The following is a 21,258-nucleotide window of genomic DNA, read 5'->3' as shown; positions in this document are numbered from 1 at the left end:
CTAATATAAAAAGATAAGGAGACAGTGGGTCGCCCTGCCTGAGGCCCCTCTGTGGATTAATGACCCTACTGAAGTTTCCATTTACTTTGATCCTATAAGAAGCACTTTTGACACATTCCATAGCAATCTTGACCCATCTTTGATCAAAACCAAAAGCTTGCAACACTTTTTCCAAAAAATTCCACTCTAGTCTATCATACGCCTTATTCATATCTAACTTGACTGCTAGACTTTGTGATCCTCCTTTCCCCTTTTTTCCAAGGCTGTGGAACACTTCTTGTACGATCAAGATATTATCTTGAATGTATCTTCCACCAACAAAAGTGCTTTGTATAGGAGAAATGATCTTGTCTAGTATCTTCCTCAGCCTGATTACTATTACCTTCGTTATATTACCTTCCTCAGCCTGATATTACTTATTGGTCTCAGCTGGCTCAAACTCTCAGGCAGTTTGATTTTCTGTATAAGCACAACTATTGTTTCTCCCATTTTCTTTGGTATTGTTTCAGATGCAAAAACCTCTTTTACCACTGCGTTGACTTCCTTATGGATTACATCCCAATGCTTTTGAAAAAAAGAGTCCATTTAAACCATCTGGACTTAGAGCTTTTAGGCTCCCCATCAAAAATGCCGCTTCTTTAATTTCTGCATCAGTAATACCCCGCAATAGCTCCTCGTTCATTTGTTGAGTAACTCTCCTTGGGACCTTCCTTATGCTGTCCTCGAAGTTCCTTCCACCTGTTGTTGTGAAAAGTTTTGTAAAATGTTCTTCAATTAATGACATTATCTCCTTATTGCCACTGATCCACTGTCCCTCTTGATTTCTTAATCTTTCAATTCTATTACGATCCCTTCTTTGTATTGTTGAAGCGTGAAAGAATGAGGTATTTTTATCACCCCACCTCAACCATTTGATTCTAGATCGTTGGCCCCAGTACTTCTCCTCCCTCCTCCATAAGGCTTCAATTTCTTTCTTCAATGTTATAATATGTTGTTGAACCTCCTTCGTTAGGTCTCTTTTTTGAAGCTGCATCAACTCTTCCTTCAGCCTATTTATCTCCATATCTGCTCTCCTAAAAGTTTGTTTGCTCCATTTGCTCAATTCAGTTTTGCAGTTCCTTATTTTGCCTAAGATATTTTTCCATTTGCCTCCTTGATTTTTGTTTTTATTCCATCCTCTTTTGATAATTTCCTTGTATTCTTCATGGTCTTCCCAATAAGCCTCATACTTGAACTGCTTGGAACTTCTTCCCTTCGGGTTTAGTTGTAGAAGTATCGGACAGTGGTCTGAGCTAATTGCCGGTAGAGCAGTAAGTGTAGCATTCTGATATAGCATGCGCCACGCCCAATTTGCCAAGGCTCTGTCTAACCTCTCTCTAGTGACAAATCCATTCCTCGGGTTGCTGAACCACGTGAATCTACCACCTTTTAAGTCCACATCCATCAGCCCGTTATAATTGATAAACTTCCTAAATTCCTCTATTTGACTTCGAGGCTTTGGGTGCAATCCTACTTTCTCTTCTTGATCTAAAATATCATTGAAATCTCCTATGAATATTTGTGGATCATTCGTTGGTCTATTATGTGTTGACAACTCCTTCCATTGAGCCTTTCTATGTTGAAATTTTGGATTTTCATACACAAAACAGCAACTCCATTCATTGTTATTATCTTCTTTTACTTTAACTTTTATATAATTATCAGACCATGAGTAAATATCAATATCAATATTTTTATTCCACAAAAAGCATAGACCATCGGACAAGTCCCGGGGTTCCACACAAAAGTGTTTCTCAAAACGTAACTTCCTTTTAAGTTTTATGATTCTACATTCCTTGGCCCTTGTTTCTATCAAGAACAAAATATCTGGTTTAATTTTCCTACAGAGGTCCTGAGCCTCTGAGACTGTCGCAGGGGCTGCAGCCCCGCGACAGTTCCAACTTATAACACTCATGGCTCAAGGTGGGGCATGTGTCGACCTGCCTCCTCAGCCATATCAAAAGAAAAGTTGCTATGATCACCTGTGACAGTCAGTTTTCTTGCGCTTCTCCCTTCGGCCTTGTTCTCAACTCTGCCCCTTTTGCTTCTCAACATCATGGTCTGTTGTTCCATCTCTGTCTCATCTGAATCCAGCATTATGAGTCTTCCTATCGCATCCCTTTTTCTTTTAATATTAAGTTTGCATTGCATTTTGTCTGCCAATTCAACTTCCCAGTTTTTTGGACTTTTCCTATCATGTTGCTGCTCTTGCTCTTCATCATCTTCACTAGCCAGCTCCACCAAGTAAAAGCTTCCCTTGCTATCTCTATGGACTTGTGTTTTCCTGGCTTTGTTCTTTCCCACTTCCTTCATGTTTTGTTTTCTAAAATTCCATATGCTTTCACTTGGCGCCTCCTCCCTAGTTCCCGTTACTATGACTTCCATATGCTTAATCATCCTCTGTTCTGTATTAACTTCATTTCTCTTTCCAAACTTTTCCCTTAATAGCTCCCTTATTGTCTTAGCCCCTTCTTTTTCAGTAACTTTTTTTGAATACATAAAACTGTATTTATTTGATGTTTTAATATTCTCTAAAAACACAAAAAGAACATGGGTTTTTAAATATCCAAAGATTACCTTTTAGGAACTTTTTCATATCAGTTTCTTTCTTGAAGAAAAACTGGTACCTTTTGAACTTGATCTCCTTCATCTAGAAGCCTTCGAATTTTCTCTAGATATTGTACATTGCACTATTTACCCAATTTGGGTTAATTATTTTTTTCTGTGATTAGCTTTCCAACAATACTATATTCACATTTCTAGATCCCTTTAGTGTCTCTTTTATTATAGATCATGAGAGATTCTTATTCTTCATCTATAGTATTGTGTGTATATTGTTCTTCTACTTTTACTAATGAGGTTGAATCTTCCATTTCAAGTTTTCTCTATAAAGGACTAGTAAGGACGACACAAGGCGAAAAAACACAATTTTATCTAAAACAAAAATTGTTCACTATTTTGCAACGGACAAAACTCACTACACTCACTGTTTCTGTTTGAATAAAGCCCTAGCAGAACAAGAAAAAGAGGAAAAAAAACACCAAACAAATTATATTAATTTCTTAATAGAGTTAAGATCTTCTAAAAGTGAAAAGAATTGAATTCATTCCATCATCATTACTTAAGGCAAGCGGAAATTATTAATTGACTTGTTCCAAAAGATGAAATATGTGTTCCTATCATAATCGTCATATTGAGTAATTTATAATTGAGAAGGTTAACGAGGTAACAAATAAAAAAATAAAAAAATGTCAATGTTTTGTTTTTCACAATTTGAATTGAAATTTTTCTTAATTAAGTCCAAATTCAAAAGAAAATAATACTGAAAGGTCCAAAAAAAGTCATTATAAAGAACGGGCTCACAGAGCAGCAATAATAAGAATCCACGAACCTCGTATTCTTCCAATTGATACCCCAAAATTAGAATGTGAAAATGATTCTAAGTAACTAAATGCTAAGAATCGTGTAGTGAGTCTAAGAAATAAAATTGTGATATCTTATTAAGAAGAAAAGTTGTTACTCCAATAAGAAAAGGAGAAAAGACTATAAAAGAGAAAGAAGAGTCAAGATTAAAATAGTAATTTTAATTTCATAATCACAAAACATAAAAGATTAACTTTGAGTGTTCTTATAGATACCTTCCTCCGCGTGTTATTATTACATGATTTAATGAGTTTTTAACTTTCATCATCAAAGGTTAGAATAGAAAAAAAAATTCCTCCAAATATATGATGTATGGACACGAACATGAACACGACACTATGCAATATAAGACATAAAATATAGGATATAAAATATTCAGATGTACAAATTTTAGATTTTTATAAAATATGGGACACATTATATATATAAAATATAAATTAATTTTTAAATATTTAAAAATTTGTAATTATACAAAATATTTATAATAATTTATAATAATTTTTATTTTTAAATTTATTTTAGCCAATGTTCTTAAAACTGACTAGACCTACCTATTCAATCGGAATAATAAAAAATCAGCCATTTGATTGATCCAGTTAATATCCAAAACTACCTTACAAAAAGATTGGTAAAAAAATCGAACGAACTAGCAGTTAACCGATAAACTGACAAAACAGAACTGATTTATTAGATTACCAGTTTGGATATATATATATATATATATGATCCAAAAAATTTTGGTAGTGGGACAAAATTTATATAACATAATAATAATTTTTATAATAAAAATAATATGTGTATATAAAAAATTAAATATTAAATTATTTATTAATCACTATATATCTATATATAAATACATGTATTCTTTAACTTATTTTAATGTGTATTTTATATTTTAATATATATTTATACAGATAATTATTTTTTATGTACATATAGCATGATTATTGTTATGATTATATTTTGTTATTATAAAATATGATTAGTCTTCAAAATATCTAATATACAAATTAAAACACTAAAATAGTAATTTAAATAATAATATATAATTTAACATTCTATTCTTTTAGGTTTTATATTTTTAAAAAATTAAGTAATTTTTCTCTTAACACTACCATCAAAATTTCTCTCTTTCTATATATATTACGAAACAATTATTTAAAAATTCACTTTCCAACACAATTAGAAGCTTATTCTTATTGATATTTATAGTTAAAAAAATTCTTTCAATTAATATAGTTGCTACGCAAAAATTAAAGCTAATTTGAAAAGAAGATAAATAATATTCTTTTGAGTTGATTTAAAAATAAAACACTAATTTCGTTTAAATATGAGAATTGATCATTCTAACGAATATCTAATATAAAATTTTTAAATTAACGATTAAGTACCAAAAATTGAGTAAAAAATTATTATGGGGTCAAATTTAATAATCTAATGAGACAAATAAATATTATTATCATATACTACTCAAAAAAATTCCAAATTGTAGTGAGACCGCTTGCCCCCACATCCCTTCACTTAGATCCGTCCCTATATATATATATATAAACCAAAACCCACAAAATCCAGCCCCACCCCTTTCTCACTTTGACTTTCTGAGGACCCCTTTCTCACCTGCCCTATGAAGCATGGACTCGCCGGTAGCGCGGATATACCAATGTTGGATGCGGATGTGACACGGACACACACGGGATACGGTGGACATGTGTATTGGTGGTGAGTCGGAGGTCACCTTTCAGCTTTATAGTGGTTTTGTCAAGTGACACTAATTTGCGGTGAATCCAAGCGTCTTTCTTTCGCATGGACTACATGAGACTATAGCACGACCGAAAGTCTTTTTTTCAAATTTTAATTTTTAGAAAAAAAAATTCTAGACGACCCCTAACAATTACCTCGAAAGATAACGAGGTTCTTAATAAAAAAAATTCTTTTTGGTCTTTTATCTGTATTTTTATGGATTGATTAGTCCCTCTTTCAATATTTTTTCTCTGTATTAACGAAATAAGCCTATATGACATGTTAAACGATTGATTTATCCATTAAAAATCAACTAGGATTAACACGTTTTTTTAGAATTTTGTTGTCTTTTAAGGATAATTATCCAAGTCGTTTAGTTTTTTTATTTTTCTATTACTTTTTTTAAATGTATTAGTTAAATTTACTATGTAAAACTAAAAAATATTAGTAATTTTTAAATTATTTTTACTTATAAAAATTAAATCGAAAATATATTAGTGATTAACGTGTCACATAAATATATTTTAAAAAATTATTAATAAAAAGGTTAACCAGTCTCACGAAATTAAATATTAAAAATCAAAAAAATATTTTGTTGTTTAAAAAATAAATATCTTATAATCCTTTTAAAAAATGATTAAAAAAATTGGGTTGAGTATTCACCCTAACTTTTAAATCTCAAGAAACTAAGGAGGCGGTGAGATTAATGATTCTTGCCTCTCACTTTCTGCTCCACTTTTGTTTAGCAATTTCTCTCTCTCAACTATCATTGTTTTATTATTTCTTTGACTTTTTTACTGATACTTGTATAATTTTTTAATTTTTCATAAAATAAGTTAATAACATCTAATGTTTAATGTCCATATAAGGGTTTATTTAAAAATTATAATTATTGATATTATGTTATTTTGGATTTTTTACATATTTTTTATGTAATTATATATATTCTTATATTTATAATATGATAGTTTATTATTTTAATATTTTATCTAAATTTTATAACATTCTTATCATAAACGTGTTCGTATTGCGAGTTGTATTCGTGCTTCTTAGCACATGCCACTCCATCGCCGAATGCACGTTTACCACTGTCTCACCGCTAGTATCGCATATGCTCCACTAGTTGTCGTCCCATTGCTCAAGCTCGTCTCCTCTATCGCAACGAGTCTCGCGTTGTCGCTCGTCTCTTTCGTTGCAATGCGTCTCGCGTTGCCTCTCATCCTTTCTGTCTCGTTCCTCCCTCGCTGTTAATTTGGTTCCTTTCTCGCCAGAAGGTCTGTTTGGAGATATTGTTGGCGTCGCCATCTCTACCTTCGTCGTCAAGACTGTCTCTGTCTTTGAGCCCTTTCTCTCGCTCTCTATGAACGTCATTCTTCTGTCGTTGTGGACTCTTCGCTGTCTCTCTCTGCTGCCGTAAAATTACAGTGTTTAATTATGTTACTCTCTCTTTCTTCAATTAATTTTTTTATTTTGTTAATTATAATGATTTTGAGTTTTTATATTTTTATTTTGGATTCTAGTCACTAAACAGAATAGATTTTGGTTCTTGTGTGAAAATTTGATTAATTATGTTGATTAATTTCGTTGCTAGACAGAATAGATTTTGATTATTGCTTCTTCTTTTTTGCCTTATTAATTTTTATGAAACTGGAATAATTCTGTTGATGGTGCTTCACTGTTTTGTTAAATTTTGATTTTAATGATTTTGGAGTTTGAGTTTCAATCCAGTTGTGGATTTTGGTATGATAGGTCGGTTAATTAATACATTAGGAATTGGTGTGGTTTAAGAAATACCATGTCTTTATTAATTGAAGTAATTAACTCTTTGGTGAATGGAGTCTCGATTGTGGCCTTGTATATGGTTATTAAAAGAGGTGAAAGAGTTTTGATGCTATACAATTTGATTTGGTTGAGAATTGTGGTTCAAGCGCTTTTATTTGCAGTTTTCTTTATGTTTGTTTCTTTTAGTTGAGATTAGGTATAGGCTAATTTTAAAGTTTATAGTGGAGCAATGAGATTGAGTTGCTGGTTATAGTGGGACAATGGGTTAAACCGGTTCAACTACAGTTCGACTTCGATTGAACCACTGAATTATTGAACAAATTATTTGATTGGTTTGATTCTCGTAATTTTGATTTTAAGAATATATGTTAAGAATAAGATTGAATATTTAGGTGTGCATAAGTGTATCTAAAAAAATTATTTTTTTATTAAAACACGGTTAGACATAAAAGACACTCGAACAAATATCAATAAATATCATATTTAAAATGTGTCTGGTATGTAAACACAACTCAACTAAATATTCCTAGCTACTTCATAGCTCCAAACAAAAACTTTTCAATCGATCAGTGAAAAAATTCGATATTTTACCGACAATCGAGAACGACCACCTCTTAAAAGCAATAACTGAGAATAAGTTTATGAGGAGTATTAAGGAACCAGCAGCTTTTGTGATTTGTAGTTATCAATTAGTCATTTATTTATTAGTGTTTCTAATGGTATTAGATTACATCTAATAATGTGAAATTACTCACTTTTTTTTACTGGTTAAGTGCTGACCACATTTTAATAAAAATACTGGCTCTGTAAACTTTATTTAGGGCAATTTACCATAATAAATAAACTAGCCTCCAAATTTACCAGAATAAACATTTTGCAAAATGGATACCAAAATGCATTTTTTTCATAAACTATGTAAACCGCGACAGGGGTCCCGCAGTTTACGTTCGAAGCAAAGCATCACATAATCCACGGTAGGGGTGTCGCGGTTTATGTGTGATTTGCAAACGTGCATAAACCGCTATAGGGGTCTAGCTGTTTATGCTTTAGTGTGGACTTAGTTCATTTTTCATGGAATATGAGTTATTGGATGAAACTTTGGTTTGCCTTTTTTATGTATGGCGCAATATAGGTTGGTGCTTTGATTTAATTGAAATTGGTGTCTTGAACTTATAGAATTACTAACAAAATTAGAACACTTTTATTCAAGAGAATCACAACTACATAGAGAATCGCTAACAATAACCACGTCACCGTAAAATGAACAGTAAGTACAACTTTATTGAACAGTAAGTACAACTAAAATAGGACAAGAACACAAATAAGAAAAGAAAAATGAAAGCTAATCATGACGACCTAATGACACCTATGCCTCGGCTCTGGGGGAGGATCCTCGCTGAGGGCAAGTCCTGCGAGTGTGTCCTATCTGTCTGCATAGCCCACATCGCTTTGACTGACTAGTATCGGCCTCATCCATGGTGTTACGGATTCTTGTTGACCTCGGTCACCCTTCTCTAGCACGTCTCATGTTAGGATCAGGAACGACAGTAGGATCGGCGTACGGTAGCCACAGACCCTTTGGAATAGGGGGGCAAAAACCCCATCTGGTACACTGAACACCTTACTTATGGTATAAACCTCATGGACGTACGTAGCCCAGTCTAACCGGGACTGAGCACAGCATGCAATCGCATGGCAGGACAGGTAATAGAGAGCTTTAAAGTACCTGCAGTCACAAGTGCGATCTCTGAGGGAAACCTGATACGTTCCAAGCGAAAAGTTACCGGTAGGAGTCGTCTCAGCCATGGTATACTCAAACTGATGTCTGTCAAACAGAGTAACTGTGAAGCACCTCGAATCTTTCAAGTTGCGCTCTATCGCCTTGACCAGCGCCTGGCAAAACCGTTGGCCTGATCCCAACTGCGCCTCTGCTGTCTGCCCTCAGACGACAAAAAGTTCTGCTAACCTCCCATATGTGGATTTCACAAGTGCAGTACCCGGCAGATTCCGTGTCCCCTTCAATACAGAGTTAACAAACTCAGATATGTTCGTCGTCATGTGGTCAAACCGTCTGCCTCTATCCTGGTGTTGGGTCCACTTATCGTACTCCAGTCGGTTGGCCCAATCACACATGGCCGGATTCTCAGTTCTCATAATATCAAACCAGTAGTCGAACTCTGCTTCAGTCTTGGCATACGCCACATTCACGAGCAGCCGCCTTGCATCCTGACCCTTGAAACTGAGAGCAAAATTAGCTGCAACGTGTCGAATGTAATACGTTCGATATTCATGAGGCGGTAGCCAACCACTGTCTGGTGCCTCCAGTGCAGCCTTAATGCTGTTGTGTCTGTCAGAGATCACCAGAATGCCTTCTTTTGGGGTCACAAGTTGACACAAGTGGGATAAGAAAAAAGCCCACGACTCAGCATTCTCCCCCTCAATAAGTGCAAACACAACTGGAAATATATTCAAGTTTCCATCTTGCGCAATAGCCAGAAGCAAAGTCCCGCCATACTTCCCATACAGATGCGTACTGTCAATCCTAATTAGTGACTTGCAATGTTTAAAAGCCTCAACGCATGGAGGAAATGTCCAGAAAAGTCGATGAAAGTACTCTGTAAACTCATCAACCTCATCACTTAGACGCACTGGAGAAGTCTTCAACAAAGCAATGGTTTCGTTCATCGTTGCTTGCATCCCAAGGATTCACCGGGGCAACTCGGTATACAACTCTTCCCAATCCCCGTAGATCTGTGCAACTGCCTTCTGCTTTGCCTTCCACATCTTCCTATAACTAGGCCTGAATCCGTAGGTTGACTCAGTAGCTTCTTGCAACACCTTTATCGTAACCGCTGCATCCGCCCTAACCAATAGATAGATCCTCGCACAAGTTACATGGTAATCGAACTGTCGGTGGTCTCTCGAAATAGAAGTGGCCAGGCAAGTGTAGGCTCCATTGTACCTTCTAACCTCCCAGTTATCCTTATGCTGCCGAAGTGCCACGCGGATCATCCACGTGCAGCCGTTTCCAAACTCCTTGCATCTCCAGATGATCTGATTCCATAACCCGATACTGAACTCCACGACGAATGCTATAATCCTTAACACTCATCACAGCTTTCTCCTTAGTCTGGAAAGATTGGCCAATCTGAAATTCCCCAGAAGTATTGCCCTCGTGTAATCTTTAGCCTCCGAAGGTGTGTGCCTCATCTGGTTGTTGACTTACTGCTTCCAAATTCAGTGTCGAGAAATGCGGCGGTTGTTGGTGGGACCCAGAACTGGATGGCCCCTGAGGTGCAAGTGGGGCCACTGAAGTTTCCTCCTCACTATCCCTGGATATGTGATCGGGCTCATCGTTTGAATCATCTTTCTGTATCGCATCCTCAACGTGATCTGGCTCACCACCACCAACAAGACCAATAATCAAACCAAGTGACCTAGCTGTCGGTGCTAGAACAAGTGAATGTGCAGCTAAGAGACAACCAGGTGCAACGACAGGCATCGAAGTAGAAGTACCCCCACTGTCGTCGACTGAGGATTTGGCGCTGAAGCCCCGAAACTGTCGACACGGTCTTCCAACTTGGCAAACAACTCGTGTATTCTCACCTCCGAAAAACTCCGCCGACAATGAAACAATACCTCCATGTCTTCATCTGACCCTATCACAAATGTTTCATACTGCATACCACTTGACACAACTGCCATCAGAATCTTATAGAACACCTTCTTCACCAGCTTGGCCCCACACAATCCTGCCTTCTGCAATATGTTCCTCTTTAGATCCGACAAAGTATCAGTCGAACGGGTTAAAACGTTCAGCGGTTCTTTATCAGTGAACTTAACACCATGCATATTACTTTTTTTTTATTTTACCAGAGCAGTGGACTAGAACCAACAAGCTCTCTTCACTATCCATTTGTGAAAGTGTGAAAATGACTCTCCTCAAATGCCCAACTCCCTATCTTGAGTGGTATATATAGGCGAATTTGACAAAGCATAAACCGCTAGACCCTTGTAGCGATTTATGCACGTTTGCAAATCACACATAAACCGCGACACCCCTACCGCGCGGATTATGTGATGCTTTGCTTCGAACGTAAACCGCGACACTCCTGTAGCAAATTACGTGCATTCGTAAACCGCAGGAACCTGTCGCGATTTACATAATTTATGAAAAAAATACATTTTGGTATTCATTTTACAAAATGTGTATTCTAATAAATTTAGAGGCCAATTTATTTATTATGGTAAATTATCCCTTTATTTAAGTTTATTAGACAAAACCTCTTTTCTTTTCACCATCTTATACATTTTAGGAGTTAAATCCAAAAAATTCCAAAGACTCTAAAGGTGGAAGAAACCAATAATAACGGGCATCATTTCCATACATCTCCACAAATTGGGTTTTAGCAGTTCTTAATTAAGTCAGCACCGGGGGGATTCACTAGAATTTGATTCCTTTTTATGCTAGCCCTCAACTTCCTTACTGATTATATGTTTTTTATGTAATTAATTTCCTTGACATTTGTCCTTTCTTGTAACTTTGTAAGTTGTAATGGTTGTGCGAGCGCAAAAATATAAAATAAATCTTTATTATTCTATTAAGTTTTTAGTTCAATTATTAAGTATTCATATGAATTGATAATTGTAGATTATATTATTGATCAATTTAACAAAAAAATGATCGTAACATTTTATTGTTATATTAAAAAAAAATTATAATTATATATATATATATATATTTTTCATAGTTTTGTCTTCATCAAAATTTTTTTTGATAAGCAAATTTTCTTCATCAATTTTAATATATATAACAAATGTTTATTTCTACTTCTCCTTCTTATGCTCAATCTTTTGAAAAAAAAGTACTTTTTATATTTTTTTTTTAAAAAAAAATTTTAAGTATTAAAAACGTCTTTTATTTTTATATTTTTTAAATAAAATATTTTTAACTTTAAAAAACATAATTTATTTTTTATTTAATAAAAATATTTTTTAAAAAATATATATCTAAATAAATTTTAAATTCAATAAAAATACTTTATTAAAAAAATACTTTTCTACTAAAAAAAAAATTAATCCAACCTAGCAATAATTAATTAACTTTTCAGCTGAAATTGAAAACTGCAATTTAAGTATAGGAAAAACAAGTCACGCGGAGACATGAATGATTTGCAGACATAAGGTTCTAAAGAATGTAATAATAATAATAATAATAAGTAGGAAAAAGGCAATCATGTTGTGAAATAAAAGATATATATAATAGAGATGTACAAATAGAAGACTCTAGTATTAAAATAATTAGCCCAATAATAATTTATATATATATAATAATATTATATGTTGTAATGTGTATATATATACAAAGATAGAAAGAAGTATTAAAAATAAAGAGAGAGAGAATCGCATCTGTTTATTGTTGCAATCTCAATATAATAAAGATGGTTAATATTGCTATTAATATTATATGTAAAGAGTAATAGAAAATAGAATTTAAAATACTTATAAAATAAAAGAAGAGAAAGAATTGTAGTAGAAATATAAAGAGAAGAGTATTTGATTGTAACATAAAGAGAGAAGTGATTTTATTATTTGCTTGTGTTTCTCTCGGAGGCAAAGGCCTCTATTTATACATGTACGAGGGGGATCAATTTCAACATTCATTAATTATTATTCCTTCTTTGAGAATGTGAGTACTGCATGGGAATGGGCATCCACGTCCCATTCTTATCTCAACACTCCCCCTTGGATGCCCATTTAGGATTATTGCCTCATTAAAACCTTACTAAAGGAAAACCCTGTGGGAAAAACCTTAGTGAAGGAAAAAGAGTACAATATCCCTTGTGATGGGGACTGCCTCATTAAAAACCTTGTCAAGAAAAACCCAATGGGAAAAAACCTGACCAAGGGAAAAAGAGTACAGTCTCCCCCTCTTGCCGACATCATTTAAAGTCTCGAAATCGGCGCATTCCAATCTCATGTACCAATCTTTCAAAGGAGGATTTTGGAAGTGACTTTGTAAATAAATCTGCCAGATTGTCGCTTGAGCGGATCTGTTGTACATCAATTGTCCCTTGATTTTGAAGATCATGAGTGAAGAAGAATTTGGGGGAAATATGCTTTGTTCTATCGCCTTTGATGTATCCGCCTTTAAGTTGAGCAATACATGCTGCATTATCTTCAAACAGGATAGTTGGAGCTATCTTATGATCAATCAGTCCACATGATGACAGAATATATTGAATCAGACTCCTCAGCCAAAAACACTCGCGACTAGCTTCATGAATCGCCAGTATTTCAGCATGATTAGAGGAGGTTGCTGCTATCGTCTGTTTCGTGGACCTCCATGATATAGCTGTACCACCATATGTGAACAGGTATCCTGTTTGAGATCTCCCTTTATGTGGATCAGACAGGTATCCGGCATCTGCATAGCCAACTAGTTGTGACTTGGATCCATAGGGATAAAACAATCCCATATCAACCGTTCCATGAAGATATCGAAAAATTTGTTTGATTCCACTCCAATGTCTTCTGGTTGGAGAGGAACTATACCTTGCTAGTAAATTCACCGCGAATGATATGTCAGGTCGCGTATTATTAGCAAGATACATTAGCGCTCCAATGGCACTAAGATATGGTACTTCAGGACCAAGGATATCTTCATTTTCTTCTTTAGGACGAAATTGATCCTTTTTCACATCCAAGGATCTTACGATCATTGGTGTACTTAATGGATGTGACTTATCCATATAAAATCTTTTCAAGATCCTTTCTGTGTATGTTGTTTGATGAATAAAGATCCCACTTTTTATATGCTCGATCTGCAGGCCGAGACAAAATTTAGTCTTTCCAAGATCTTTCATCTCAAACTCTTCTTTTAGAATTTTTATAATTGTTGGAATCTCTTCAGGAGTCCCAATGATATTTAAATCATCAACGTACACAGCAATTATAATGAACCCAGATGTAGTTTTCTTTATGAAAACACACGGGCAGATATCATCATTCTTGAATCCGTTTTTGGCCAGATACTCAGTAAGACGATTATACCACATTCGTCCAGATTGCTTTAGACCATATAAAGATCTTTGCAATTTGACTGAGTATAACCCTTGCGAATATTCATTGGATGGTTTGGATATCTTTAGTCCTTCAGGGACTTTCATATAGATATCCCGATCTAATGAGCCGTACAAATAGGCTGTTACCACATCCATTAAATGCATATGCAGTTTATGATATGCAGATAAACTGACCAAATAACGCAATGTTATCGCATCCACTACAGGGGAATACGTTTCTTCATAATCTATACCGGGCCTTTGTGAAAAACCTTGTGCCACAAGTCGGGCTTTGTAGCGCACAACTTCATTTTTCTCATTTCGTTTTCTCACAAATACCCATTTGTATCCAACAGGTTTTACATCTGCAGGTGTACGGACTACAGGTCCAAAGACTTCACGTTTTGCAAGTGAGTCTAATTCAGCCTTCATGGCTGCTTCCCATTTTGGCCAATCATTTCTTTGTCGACATTCTTCGACTGATCTTGGCTCAAGATTCTTACTTTCATGCATGATATCTAATGCCACATTATATGCAAATATTTCATTGACAATTGTCTTATTTCGGTCCCATTTCTCTCCTGTAAAGACATAATTTATCGAGATCTCGTCATTTTCACAATTTTCAGGTACCTGAACGTCTTCTGGCGTTATATCAGAATTTTGGACAACTGCAGGTGTCTTTACTATGTCTTTTTCAACAGGAATCATATTTACCTCTTTTCTCTTTCGAGGATTTTTGTCTTTGGAACCGACAGGCCTGCCACGCTTCTGGCGTGTATTTGCTTCAGTGGCTATTTGTCCTACTGGGACATCAATTTGAATTGGGACATTTTCCGTCCTGCCACGCTTCTGGCGTGAATTCGCTTCAGTAGCTACTTGTCCTACTGGGACATCAATTCGAATTGGGGCATTTTCCGCTGGTATATAAGATTTGGTTATCCTCTTTGTATCGGAAAATGCATCAGGCAATTCATTTGCTATTCTTTGCAAATGTATAATCTTTTGAACTTCTAGTTCACATTGCGCTGATCGAGGATCTAAATGCATCAACGATGATGCATTCCAATTAAGTTCCTTTTCAGGAAGCTTATTCTCTCCCCCTAATGTTGGAAATTTTGATTCATCAAAATGACAATCCGCAAACCGGGCTTTAAACACATCACCAGTTTGTATCTCAAGATACCTCACTATAGAGGGAGAATCATATCCAACATATATCCCCAATTTTCTTTGGGGTCCCATTTTGGTGCGATTAGGTGGTGCAATGGGAACATATATCGCACACCCAAATATTCTTAAATGGGAAACATTTGGCTGCTGGCCAAAAGCTAATTGCATAGGAGAGAACTGATGGTAACTCGTTGGCCTCAAACGAATAAGTGCTGCAGCATGTAAAACTGCATGCCCCCAAACCGAGGTTGGGAGATTTGTTCTCATAAGCAAGGGTCTAGCAATTAATTGGAGGCGCTTAATAAGTGATTCTGCTAACCCATTTTGTGTGTGAACATAAGCTACTGGATGTTCAACACTTATTCCATTAGCCATACAATAAGCATCAAAAGCTTGGGAAGTAAATTCACCAGCATTATCAAGACGAATTGCTTTAATTGGATTTTCTGGAAATTGTGCTTTTAATCGAATAATTTGAGCCAGTAATCTCGCAAACGCCAGGTTGCGAGAAGATAATAAGCACACATGTGACCATCTCGAAGATGCGTCTATCAGGACCATAAAATATCTAAAAGATCCACATGGTGGATGAATAGGTCCACATATATCACCTTGAATCCTTTCTAGGAATTCAGGGGACTCAAATCCAATCTTTACTGGTGATGGCCTTAAAATTAATTTCCCTTGAGAACATGCAGCACAACAAAATTCACTAGATTTAAGAATCTTCTGGTTCTTCTCATCATGGTTGTTCCCGGATGACCCAATCGGTCGTGCCAAGTTATGAACTCATTTGAGTTAGTAAACTTCTGGTTTACAGTGGCATGTGATTCAATTGCACTAATCTTGGTATAATACAACCCAGATGAAAGTGAGGGTAATTTTTCTAATATAACTTTCTTATTTGAATCATGAGTTGTTATACATAAATACTCATGATTTCCCTCATTCATCGTCTCAACATGATATCCATTTCGGCGAATATCTTTGAAACTCAACAAGTTTCTCAGAGACTTGGTAGATAATAGTGCATTATTTATTATAAATTTTGTTCCTCCAGGAAACAAAATTATAGCTTTTCCGGAGCCTTCTATCACATTGCCTGAGCCAATAATAGTGTTAACATATTCCTCTTTTGGCACAAGATGGGTAAAATATATATCACTTTTGAGAATAGTGTGCGAACTTGCACTATCCGCAAGGCATACATCTTCATTACATATCCTTGCCATTCTCTTCAAAAACAAATAATAAAATGAGTAGTATGCACAGTTAAATTGAATACTTGATCAGAATTATTTTCTAAGAAACACTGTACATAAAATAATGTCATATACCAAAATTTTATTTTAAAATTTGACACAATTAATAATTTCAAAATTCATAAATATTAATATTTCATTATTTATGTACATCACATTTGAAACTTAAATACATAGAAAATAAAACTTTAACAATAAATTTTTTACATTATTTATTAGATACTTCACAATTTCACATATTAAACTATTCCATCATTGATCAAATGGCCAATATTTCCTTCAGGGTCCTCAAAGAAATCAGATACATCATAATGAGTGGTGGAGTTCTCAGCATCATTTGAAACAAAATTTGTTTCCTTTCCTTTGTCGTTCTTTTTCAAAGATGCCTGGTAAAGATCGACTAGGTGCCTTGGGGTACGACAGGTACGTGACCAATGGCCCTTTCCACCACAGCGGAAACACTTCTCCTCGGTTGATTTATTCTGTCCGATATTCTTTTCTTTGTCCCACTTCTGGTGAGATCCTCTCTTTTGAACATAATTCTTTTTCCTTCCATAATTTTTCTTGTTATTAAAAGCTTGCCATTTACCTCTTCTGGGGTAATGATTTGCCGCATTTACTTCAGGAAATGGGGCGGCGCCAGCTGGGCGCGCTTCATGATTTTTCAATAACAACTCATTGTTGCGTTCGGCAACAAGAAGGCAAGAAATTAACTCAGAATATTTCTTAAACCCTTTCTCTCGATACTGCTGCTGCAGGAGCACATTCGAGGCATGGAAGGTTGAGAAAGTTTTCTCCAACATATCATGATCAGTTATTTTTTCCCCACACAATTTCATTCGTGAGGTGATCCGAAACATTGCAGAATTATATTCATTTATAGATTTAAAATCTTGTAAACGCAAATGCGTCCATTCATACCGGGCTTGAGGAAGTATCACCGTTTTCTGATGATTGTACCTTTCTTCAAGGTCTTTCCAAAGATCTGCAGGATCTTTTAATGTAAGATATTCATTTTTCAATCCTTCGTCAAGATGACGACGGAGAAAAATCATGGCTTTGGCTTTATCCTTCTGGGATGCATTATTTTCAGCCTTAATGGTATCTCCAAGATCCATTGAATCAAGATGGATTTCAGCATCTAGTATCCATGATAAATAATTGTTTCCAGATATGTCAAGAGCATTGAATTCAAGATGAGAGAGTTTTGACATAATGAAAATTTGTTACCTGAGTCTTCCTAAAAATTTGATCAGAGTCTCGTGCTGATAACGTGTTGTGAAATAAAAGATATATATAATAGAGATGTACAAATAGAAGACTCTAGTATTAAAATAATTAGCCCAATAATAATTTATATATATATAATAATATTATATGTTGTAATGTGTATATATATACAAAGATAGAAAGAAGTATTAAAAATAAAGAGAGAGAGAATCGCATCTGTTTATTGTTGCAATCTCAATATAATAAAGATGGTTAATATTGCTATTAATATTATATGTAAAGAGTAATAGAAAATAGAATTTAAAATACTTATAAAATAAAAGAAGAGAAAGAATTGTAGTAGAAATATAAAGAGAAGAGTATTTGATTGTAACATAAAGAGAGAAGTGATTTTATTATTTGTTTGTGTTTCTCTCGGAGGCAAAGGCCTCTATTTATACATGTACGAGGGAGATCAATTTCAACATTCATTAATTATTATTCCTTCTTTGAGAATGTGAGTACTGCATGGGAATGGACATCCACGTACCATTTTTATCTCAACAAATCAGATTCATTACTAAAAAAATACAGGGGAAAAAATGTAACAAAGACATGCGTGTATGAATTGGACACCACGAGCATAATATATATTCTCCTCCACCTTGAATAATTTAATCTAATATAATATTTTATAGTATTTTTGAGACCCACCAAGTTGCAATGAAAACAGACCAATAGTATAACCCGAGTACCTGGTGCTCTGTCATCTCAATTCTCAAAGCCACACTCCCACACACAATAGAAACAAGAATTTCCCAACAGCCACCAAATATGACAACTCATCCTCTCTGTCTCTCTTCCTTGTTCTCATCCAACTTCTATATATTAAAACAGCGATTAAATTTCTTAATATCCCAAACACACCCTAACTATTCTTGTCCTAATAATAATAATAGTAATAACAATAGTTATATTTATAACTATATAACTAACCTATCTTATTATAGTCTCGTCTAATTAATTAATTAATTATCTTCAAAGCAATTCTTTTACTTGATAACAGTGATACTATTTTGTTTCATCATTTTTCAATTAGGTCTATATTTTCACTTTCCATAGCTAACGATAATTTACAAACTTAAATTAAATTAAGACAATATATACTATTCAAGCAACACTAATTATGCTATCTCCACCACCAGTGAAATTTCCTGCTTGAAAAGACGACGTGGATGACGAGGATGGTGAGGAGCGATCATTATTTTCGTCTGGGGACTGATTCCGGAATTGCTGCGTCCCTAAGTTAAGAACAAATGGTGGAGGTCGAAATTCTGTATTCAGAGTTATTTTCTCTTTCAGGTTCAAATTAGCCATCTTAGAAGATGGTGGCACAGGCAAAATAGGCGTTGGCCTTATTGGTTTGGCAGCTAATGGCAACATCACACAAGATAAAGCCATGGGGAAAGTAGAGCTAGATAAGTTGTTGTATGTAGAGGGTGTGGGTGGCGCAACAGTTTCTTGCTCAACTTGCTCTTCCATCATGCCAGAGGATTCCATCACCTTAATTTAGAATAAATAATGCCAAAAAAAATTAGAATAAAAAAATGAAATCAATAGAATTTAAAATAAAAAAAAAAACCGTTGCATTTTATTAGTAACTCACGTTAATAGTTAAGTGAATAAAAACCTTTTTCAAACAAAATATTCAAATACAGTTTTTTTTTTTAAATCCAACAAATAATAACTTTCACGATTTGAAATCTTCGTAATTAAGTACTGTGCATTTAATAAAAAAGATTATACTGTTCATCAATAATAGTAATAATATTTATATCGTCGAGATATTTTTCATTTACTATGAAATCAGTTTCTGAAAATTAAATAATTTGTTACCATAAAGGCTAACAATTATAGAAAAGATTAGATTGAATACCGTATCAGTGGTGATATCAAACAGACTAGATCTTCTGCGGCGGCGGTTCTGATTGTGGCGGCGGAGGAAATATTTCTGTGCGTGACTAGCAACCTGAGTTGGAGTCCGAGTCTTCACAAAATTTCTAGAAATTCCTCTCCAGTCACCTTTTCCAACCTTGTGCAAACCCAACAAGAACAATTTGTGCTCCTCTTCAGTCCAAGGAACACCTAATAACAATCACAAAAAAAAAAAAACCATTAAATTAAAAGATTAAAAAAATAATAATAAAAGTGAAACTAATAAACTAGCAAGCAATTAAGCACGTGTTTTTCTACTATTTTACCTCGTTTGCGCTCGCGGCTGCGGCCGGAGGCGTGAACGACGTCATCGGACACATAGCCGGCGTCAGCAACGATTGGATCCTGCGGTGGTTGTTGATCAAACTGTGACAAATTACCCATACTAGCACTTTTTCTGAATGACGATGAGGTCCCTTCGGTGGTGGTGAGTCTTACGCCGAAGAGCATGATGCCGTTCTCTCTTTGAGGGGTTCCGCCGCCGGAGACCGATCCGGCAGCGAGAGAAGCGTCTGTGCATGTGCGGGAGTTGTGCCCGTTATTTCCACACTGTGAGCACGTGCGAGACATGTGGATCTCTCTCAGCCCATACAAGAAACTGAAGAGAGAAACTGAAGAGAGATAATATAACTCTGACGAAAAGCTATTTGTGCATATAATGAGTGGGTTTGAATCTTTAATGGAGAGAAAGAGAAAGAGTTGGAGGAGGTTTGGTTTATATAGAGAGAGAGAGTCACAGACTCAAATGTGGGGTTTTGTTTACTTACACACTAGGTTTGTGTTTGTTTATGGTTAGTGACATAGGCCCAATTTGGGTAAACTTTACCTTAATTAAGTTTTTTTTAAATAATTTAAATAATAAATATTTATATTAAAAATAGTTTATAAATAAGTTATTTTGTATTTGATTTTTTAATTTTAAAAGTATTTATTTTAAAATAAATATGATAAAAAAATTTTATTATGAGAGAAGTTATTTTTTAACTTTTTTATAAGTATTTAAATAATTTTTTAAAAGATTATAATTTAATTTTAAAAATTACTTCAAATATTAATACTATTACTTTTTATAAGACAAAAGATAAAAAAAATAACTTATAAAAGATCAAAAAAATAACTTTTAAAACTTTTTGAAAGGAACTTAATATTGCCATACAATGAACTTGTTTTTGGGGTAAAGTGCAATAGTGTTTAGTGCTATTATTATTATTATTATTATTATTATTATTATTATTATAATAATAATAATAATAATAATAATAATAATAATAATAATAATAATAGTTGATGTTATTATTATAGATAATAATAATAATAGTTGATGTTATTAACTGGTTTTATAAATATTTAATCATTAATAAATATGATTTGATTATAATCAAAATCTAATTTCACCATAAAAAAAAAAGAAAGATAAAAATAAAAACAAATATTATAATCAAATCAAATTATTTACAGTTGTACATTTTAAGTAATATAAGTATTAACATGTGCCTTGCACGTGATAAAATTGAAATTATAATTTTAAATTATTTTATTAAGATTAAATTAAATTATAATAATTTGATTAA

General features: G+C 34.2%; 3 protein-coding genes across 3 annotated transcripts; all 3 read right to left on the bottom strand.

The window, feature by feature from the left end:
• Positions 1–544: 544 nt before the first annotated feature.
• Positions 545–1,954, bottom strand: LOC140179185 (uncharacterized). Its single transcript, XM_072217845.1, has one exon. The coding sequence runs from the start codon at positions 1,952–1,954 to the stop codon at positions 545–547; it is 1,410 nt and encodes a 469-aa protein (XP_072073946.1).
• A 6,971-nt stretch (positions 1,955–8,925) lies between these two features.
• On the bottom strand, positions 8,926–9,669 carry LOC112748226 (uncharacterized). The gene has a single exon (XM_025796439.1). The coding sequence runs from the start codon at positions 9,667–9,669 to the stop codon at positions 8,926–8,928; it is 744 nt and encodes a 247-aa protein (XP_025652224.1).
• Positions 9,670–18,742: 9,073 nt separating this feature from the next.
• Positions 18,743–20,494, bottom strand: LOC112750115 (uncharacterized). The gene is made up of 3 exons (XM_025798673.3): positions 19,954–20,494; positions 19,629–19,837; positions 18,743–19,255 (listed from the first exon to the last, which is right to left on the bottom strand). The coding sequence occupies exons 1-3, from the start codon at positions 20,255–20,257 to the stop codon at positions 18,863–18,865; spliced, it is 906 nt and encodes a 301-aa protein (XP_025654458.1). The 5' UTR covers positions 20,258–20,494; the 3' UTR covers positions 18,743–18,862.
• Positions 20,495–21,258: the final 764 nt, after the last annotated feature.

This window comes from Arachis hypogaea, chromosome 15, assembly GCF_003086295.3.
Source record: "Arachis hypogaea cultivar Tifrunner chromosome 15, arahy.Tifrunner.gnm2.J5K5, whole genome shotgun sequence".
NCBI classification, from domain to species: Eukaryota; Viridiplantae; Streptophyta; class Magnoliopsida; order Fabales; family Fabaceae; genus Arachis; species Arachis hypogaea.
The sequence above is the reverse complement of the archived record's forward strand: the minus strand, read 5'-3'. Positions and strand labels throughout refer to the sequence as shown.